Source organism: Diadema setosum, chromosome 1 (assembly GCF_964275005.1).
Source record: "Diadema setosum chromosome 1, eeDiaSeto1, whole genome shotgun sequence".
In the NCBI taxonomy this organism is placed as follows: domain Eukaryota; kingdom Metazoa; phylum Echinodermata; class Echinoidea; order Diadematoida; family Diadematidae; genus Diadema; species Diadema setosum.
In genome coordinates, this window is record NC_092685.1 from 24,257,730 (window position 1) to 24,265,928 (window position 8,199).

The 8,199-nt window shown below is 38.0% G+C and overlaps 1 protein-coding gene across 1 annotated transcript in view; it reads right to left on the reverse strand.

Annotated features, from left to right (window-relative positions):
* The window catches only part of LOC140226973 (uncharacterized), a 34,096-nt gene extending 26,197 nt beyond the window's left edge, over positions 1-7,899 (reverse strand). The window contains exon 1 of the mRNA XM_072307441.1: positions 7,809-7,899. Coding sequence (XP_072163542.1) covers positions 7,809-7,899 — 91 coding nt within the window. The remainder of the gene's footprint in view (positions 1-7,808) is intronic.
* Between the last annotated feature and the right edge of the window lie 300 nt (positions 7,900-8,199).

Consider the following 8,199-nt stretch of genomic DNA (forward strand, 5'->3'; position numbering starts at 1 on the left):
TGTTTTCTCCTTCCTTGCTTTGCACCCTTTTCTACCCATGGCCATCCCCTCCTAACACCTGAGCTGAGGAGCCGTTCCATGGAATGGGACTTTAAAATAGTCCCGCCTGCTTTTATCACAGATCAACTTAGCAGCACCCGTGGAAATTTGAGGGTTGTCTTCTTGCTCCCCCCCCCCCCCCCAACTCACCGGCACCAACATAATACCCGTGGTAACCCATAGATTGTTTTCTCCCCCCAAAGATTCTTCCCGTCGAAGTCTGCCCTGCATATCTCCCCCTCCCCCATGCCATTCACCCTCAGTCTCCTCGCCCATTGAAAACAAAAATACATGAGCCCTTTCTGGCCCCCACACACACACATCTTTTCTCTTCATTAAAAAGCTGAAAAGTGGCATATGTCATGAATGATATTTCTTTTACTACGTCTTCATAAAAAAAAAAAAAAAATCCCTCCCAATGACAATCCCATCTAAGTGGGTTGTCGTCCATTCTTAATGTTCTTAATGTTGGTAGACTTGACTGATGGATCATTACACACACATACTGTAGACACAGATTGCACACACACACACACACACACACACACACACATACACCTTTTCAACTCATTAAAAAGATGCAAATTGGTTATATCATCATTTATATTTCTCTTCCCACGTTTTTATTTGAAAAGCAATACTGAGGTTTTCTACCCATCTGTGCCCCTTCAACCAAACGTTAATCCTATCTATTGTTGGTTGTTCCTGAAATGCATTTGATGGATCATCCATGGTTTTCCTCGCTGTCTCTCTCTCTCTTTCTTTCTAATGTTCTTTCATTCCCACTCCAGAATATAATGTGTATGTACAGGCAAAATCAGACCTTTCATAGAACCACCCGTTCATATGACTCGGACTTTTATTGTATTTGTTTTACTTCATTTTTTATATATATTTTGTATTTGTTTTCACCATTGAAAATGTGACTTTTGTGTGTGCCTCTTTTTTTTTTTGAATTGTCATCAGGGCTTCGTATTTTTCTTTGATATTTCTCCAACCACGTTATGAGAGAAGAAATACACGAAGAATATTTTCGTCTTCATTTGCTCCCTCATTTCGGTTTACTGCATCATCAAAACTTGGTTTGATGGATCTAGAACCACCCGTTTATCTCATTGATACTGTTTATTGTTTTTAATTCATATTATTATCATCATTATTATTGCTATTATTGATATTATTATTGTTATTGTTATTTTGTGGGAGGGGAGATCATATTCATTCGATTTTATTATCATTTTATATAATTCATTGACATGGGGATAAATCAAGGGAATTACGGAAAAAAGTTTATCCGTCAAGAATAGTGAATATCTTTTTTCTGTCATGTCAAGGTTACTCTACGACTGATAGACGTTTCAAATAGCCTCATTATCATTGATATTTCATTTTAAACATTAAAACAATCCAGTACCTGTTTGTGTCTCTTCCACCCACTCTTAGTTTGCATTGGCCCATTGTATTATTATCATTATTTCAGTGTATCATTGTTATTGTTATTATTATTATTACTAACATTATATTATTATTTAGGGGAGAGGAGAAAGTAGTCATAAAATAGGGATGATCAACCAAGGGAGGCGGAAGTGTTAATTTGTTAAGAATTGTAAAAATCTGTTTTCCCCCATTTTTCTGATAAAATAATTTTCTCTTGATAAAAAGCTTTTGTGAAGACAGTCCTGCGCGAACTGTCCAAAACTGCTTCACTGCACTAATTATACGTAATCTTGTGCTGAGCAAGGACTACTTCACATATAGACCCCTAGTGTTTTTGTTGCTAATGTGCTGAGAGAAATAAAATACTTTTGTCTTCATTTGCTCTCTTCTTTTTGTTTTTATCACCAAACCTTGGTTTGATAGATCATAGAACCATTATCATCATTATTATTATTATTATTATCATTATCATTATTATTATTATTATTATTATTATTATTATTATTATTATTATCATTATCATTATCATTATCATTATCATTATTATTATTATTATTATTATTATTATTATTATCATTATCATTATTATTATTATTATCAATATTGTTATCATTGTTGTTGTTGTTGTTGTTGTTGTTGTTGTTGTTGTTGTTGCTGCTGCTGCTGCTGCTGTTATTATTATTATTATCATCATTATCATTATTATTATCATTATAATCATCATTATTATTTGGGGAGGGGGAGATCATAGTCATTAGGTTTAATAAGTAGGCACCCGTGGGAATCCCACGTTATGGGAGAAAGAAGAATATTTTTGTCTTCATTCGTTCCCTCTTTTTTATTTTTATCACCAAAACTTGGTTTGATGGACCATAGAACCAACCATTTTATTTCCACTTGTAACTTCAAAAATAGGCGGTTGGCAAAGCGAGGTTTTCCCCCACGTCCGCTCATTTTATGAATTTGTATGTTTACAGCAGCTATGCAGTAAACGAATGGACAGCGGCACGTGTAATCTGATATGGAAGGGCACGATTGGCAGGACAAAATTTAAGTGGATATTTAGCCGTCCTAAACAGTCGGAGTACAATGATACCCGAGCATTCAGGTTTTTTTTTTATTTGGGCACGCCAATGGCGAAATGTACATAAATGCCCTTGTATGACCGCGCCGTGTACCATATGAGAGTCCATATCACGCGCACGCAGATAGTGTTTTGTGTAACCATCGTCAATAAATACCCAGGCGCGGGCCAGAGTACATTGTGTGTGTGCGTGCGTGTCCGCCGGAAGATGACACAGATTTCGCTGCACACATCATCTTTAGTATCCCACTGTCTCTGCAAGCTAAAAGATGGACAATCGAGAAAGCAGGGGTCCAGCACAGAATTCGGTGAATATCAAAATGCTCGGCTCTTTCGTCATGCACAAAAATGCATTATGCATCTATCTAATTAATTTTTCTTTGTCGTCCTCCACATCGACACAGAGGCAGAGCGCAGACAAAACCCGCGCCATTCGATGCAGGATACTCTCCTGCGGCCGGTGGCACCGGTCGCAGCGGCCCGGAGCTGACGGCTTCGAAGGAGATAGACAAATCAGCAACGCCAGAATAAAACAGGAAATACATAAGGCCACGACAACAACAACGACTTAGCGTATTATAGTATAAGACTTTTCTTCTGTGGACCTATAGTCAAGCTATAGATCTAGTCCACCTGTATAAGTTCTCAAACCGTTTTAATACTTAACAGATACTCTGCATTCACAAGTTGTTGCTTTATCAGACAAACCTCAGGCAAGTGTCAGGAAATGTCTTGTATAAAATATCATATGAAATTGTTAACTTCCTTGTGTTAGTCAACTGGTCTATTGTTTAATATCATTAAATCAACCCCCACCCCCATCCCACCAGCCCCTGGGCCCACATACATATTCCCTAAATCTCCAGTAAGGGGGTACCATGGTACTTTTTGCCTGAAATCCGGCCTGAGAACTTTTTTTTAAAGGGGGTGTATTCTACATTTGACCGTTCACCCCCCCCCCCCCAGAAATTTTAAAGGGGGGGGGGTGTTGTTTTACATGTAGTCTCTAACGTTTATGTCATGGCATTTTAATTTTTGTTTCTAAAGTTTTTAATTATCATCTCAAACACATACAGCTGTGGGGATACTGTCTTTCCTGGATATCATTCCATGATTTCACATGTGGCTAACTGTTTTGTGGCATACAATGGCATCTACAGCTGTAGTCTTCAACAACAATCAAAATATTGAGAGACCACAAGTCTTGTACAATGATGCTTTAATAATATGGCTTCAGTGTACCACTACCATAAAATTGGAAATGTCACAGGGTTTAATTCTCGTCCTTTGCTGGGTTGTATGATCAACATTACATTGTAATGAAATTTCACACAACAGAGCAATGCAAAACTACATACACCCTACACTGTATGTACACTAGTATAGTAGACTGTTAATTTTAAAGTGCATTCAGTATCACAGCATGCCGTCAAGTGTTCAAGTGTGAAAAAATTAATGAATGATTAATATTGGGATATTTTTTTTTTCCAACTTGAAGTCACCAATTTGGACCAAAGCTTTTGCTAACCACACTCATTATTCTACGCTTATGGTATAATACGCGAAAGTGGAAAAGTTCTCAAACAAAAGAACATACTAAGACAGCCATTACAGTAGAAGGGAGACAATCAAACACATACAAGACAATGATACTTTCACATACGTAACTATGCATAAAGTCAATGTACTATCCCACACACCAGAATTCATGGTAAAGGCGTATTGTCAGGGTACTTGTCAGGGTTTACAAATGTATCTCAGATGACTATGAAACTACACAACTACAATTGTAACTAGCCTTCCAAATTTATGTAACATGCTTTCTGTTGATCATTGGTATTATTCTTGGTACGATGTATGTAATATTAAGCAAATAATCATCGTCTGCAAGGGCAATGGTACCATCTAACATTGCCGAGGTGATCCGCGAGGTGTCTATCAGGCCGAGCCAAAGGCAAGGGCTGATATAACACCTCAAGGATTACTGAGGCAATGTTAGATTGTACATCATTGCCCAAGAAATAAAAGATGATTATATGCTTTATATCCCGCATCAATTGACAAAATTGAGATTTAATAAAAATGTATTCCATCAACCACACAGATTTTTACCTCGTAATTGTGCTGAATATTACAACACATGAGGTATAACTGTGGTCCACGGCAGTCGTATGAGCAAGACATATTAGATCTAAGACGACAACAAGCGATACTGATGGATTGATAATTCTCGCTATCGCCAATGACGTAAAAAACTCCTGCGCACGCTGAAGAGCTCTGTCACAGGTGCACTGTGGGATTCCTCGGTCCATTGTTCGCTTCCGGTTGTCTAACGCGAGTCACAGTTCCCATATGATTCAATGGAGTTCTTTGTCTGCTTTTCCATTGTTAGCCCTTTTTTCTTGGCTATAATTCAGCTTAAAAGAGTTGAAAGTGTCTAAGCTTTACTGATTTGTGGTCACTAGAGTCATGGTTCACTACTGCAAGGCTTCAATGTGCTGGTCACATGATGGAAAGCGAAGAAATCTTCAACAAAAAATACCTCTTTATAAAGACAGAGTGTGTTGTAAGTGCATGTGCAGCCAAAACCGGGGCTAGTTTGCCACCCGAGCTATCCCATAATGCATGTAAAACGCTGCTCTGCACACGGCACCTACGTATTGGCAATACGCTCAATTGTGCAATGTGCACTGATGTGTGCCACTAGAACTTGTTGGCGCATCTACCATGCGAGTGATACTATTATCGATTGCAATCACAGGTACAATACGGTAAAAAGTATATCACATACGTGATAGTACCACGGCATGGATGGTGGGAAAAAAACATCTTTCGGTCACATATTCCACGTGACAGTAATCCCATTGGTCAAACATATTTACGTGGGATATAAATTACATTAATAACTTTGGTCTCTCTATCTCCCTCTCTCTCTCTCTCTCTTTCTCTCTCTCTCATGTGAGAGACTAACAATGAATATGGTACTGGCACTGGCAGTAAGCAAGGGTGGGGCAAATGTTACCAGTACATCAAGATGATTGATCAAGAGGTCATTTTAAAATTCAGTACACAGAATGATGCCATACCCACGTAAAGTGAAGTCTCATTTCATTCAGTACTTAATGATTAGTTTAAACAATAAATGGAATCATAAAAGGTAGAAGAGAATGCAGAATAGAATACTTGACAACTCCTCATACACTCCCAATTTATTATGCTTTTCATAATCCTTATACATGTATTAATTTAAAATTTAAATGTTAAGCGCTTAGAAACTGTACTGTAATAAGCTCTATTCAAATGTATATTATTATTATCATTACTACTAATCAAGGGTGGACTGAGTGGTTCCATGACATTTGCTCCCGTAACAATTCCTCTCATGAAATATCTGCACGCTAAGCCAAACATAAATTCTACCAACAAGCATAACCCTAACCCTAAGGCTAATGCTAAAATCAAACTAAAACTAAAATCCTATCACAATTAACCCTAAGTCCATAGCAAATATAAGACCGGAGCAATTGTCACAGGAGCAAATGCTGTGTCTCTGGAGTGAAGATGTATGAAGTGTCTGCCAGGTAGCAAGAAGACCATCCAAATTTTTGTTGTTGTTGTACATACCATTCAAATATAGTAAATCTACAGAAACACACTTGAACTTCCATGGGTGAGCAAGAAATAAAACTTTTAATTTATTTCATTTGTCTGTTCACTTCCGTCAGCAGACTCTGGTTTACTTGTGGTCCCTGCATATCATAGTAAATAGGGAGATTTAGATTATCGCGACGGGAACGTTTAGAGGGGAAAAAACCTGGTCTGAGCATGTGGAGAATCGCGTACCAGACGCGATCTATTCATAGCTAGCGCGCCTGAGTTTTCACTACACGTTTTGGGCTATTTTTACATCCGCTCAGTTCACGACGCTAAGAGCTACTTGATGCAACGATCATATGGGGGCGCCATTTTATTTTTGATAGGTTGCGTCTCAGCGTAATCTAAAGCTACTTTTCAGCACAACGCAGGGAAGAGGAGAACGTCCAGCTCAAGTGTGGTCTCAAACATCTGCGCAGCAAATCTAAAGCTCCCTAATCTCTGGGGGAGTGCACCTTTAAAGGGAAAGTAAACCCAAAGAGCAATGTGGATTGAGTGAAAGCAGTAATATTAATAGAGCACATCAGTGAAAATTTGAGGAAAATCGGGCAATCGATGCAAAAGTTATGAATTTTTAAAGTTTTGGTGTTGCAACTGCTGGGTAAGGAGACTACTAGAGGTTATGACGTATGAGTGGACTACAATATAAAGAAAATAAAAAGGGAATTCAATGAAAATTCATTTTTCATGAAAATTACATATTCCATCAACTTGATACTGACATATGTTAGGGGTAGCACTTATTTCCCCTGCTTTCTGAAAGCGGTTAGTCAAGAACTCTTTCATTTTGCTAGAAAAGTGAATTTTTGTGGAATTCCTTTTATATTTCCTTTATATTGTGGTCCTCTCATACGTCATAACCTCTAGTGGTCTCCTCATCCAGCGGTTCCAACACCAAAACTTTAAAAATTCATAACTTTTGCATCGATTGTCCGATTTTCTTCAAACTTTCACCGATGCGTTCTACTAATGTTACTGCTTTTACTCAATCCACATTGCTCTTTGGGTTTGTCTTCCCTTTAATATGTGCTAGGCCATCTCTGTGGAATTCACTGCCATCTCACACATAAGAAATACATTGACATCAACACTGTCACGTAAGAATGCATTGAAAACTTCTACAGTTATTTGTTTCATGATATTTGAACTTTTCCCATTACTCTATAGATATGTTCATCTTCGAGCACATCTTGAGTATTTCATTTAATGGATTTGGCGCAATATAACTTGCAACTATTATCATCATTATTTTGCACAAGACTTGGACGAAGCATGCTGTATTAAAAGTGTGGAGTCTAATGATATTCACTCTACAAAGATCAAATTCATGAAACTGTTCCCACTGTGGTACAAGCAGCTAACATGGCACTTCCAGTAATTCTAAAAAAATTCTTGCATATTATACCTCTTTAAAACAAAAACAACACCAGAATATAACTCATTTGGTCATGGCCTCCCCATTCCTCCTCCCCCCCCCAAAAAAAAAAAAAATATATATATATATGGATATATATATAAAAAAAAAAAAAAAAAAAAAATGCAGAACTCTGCATTTTCCTGAGGGGTATAAGTGTTTCAAATACACTGGTAATACCTTTGACCTTCAGTTTGGCCTCTTCCAAGACGCCCTCCAGCTTAGACGTCTGCTCGGTCACACACAACACCAGGCCCGCACCATCCGCCATCGTGCCACCTTGCTCCACTTCACAGGACTCGGTAAAGACTGCTGGCTCCTTGTGTTGGTATCATTGCCGATAGCCTGTGGCAGTATCGATCAGCATTTGAAAGTGATTTTTATGAATTTTGCAAGTACTGGTGATTATCTCTGAAACACATCTATGATACATCTTTATATACAATGTCCTTCCGGTATAAGGTGACCACTCTAAGGATATACAATGGGAGGCCACTACAGACAAGCTGGCAGTAAAATATCTGATTCTACATGCTGCAAATCACTCAATATTTATAATGGATGTCGAATG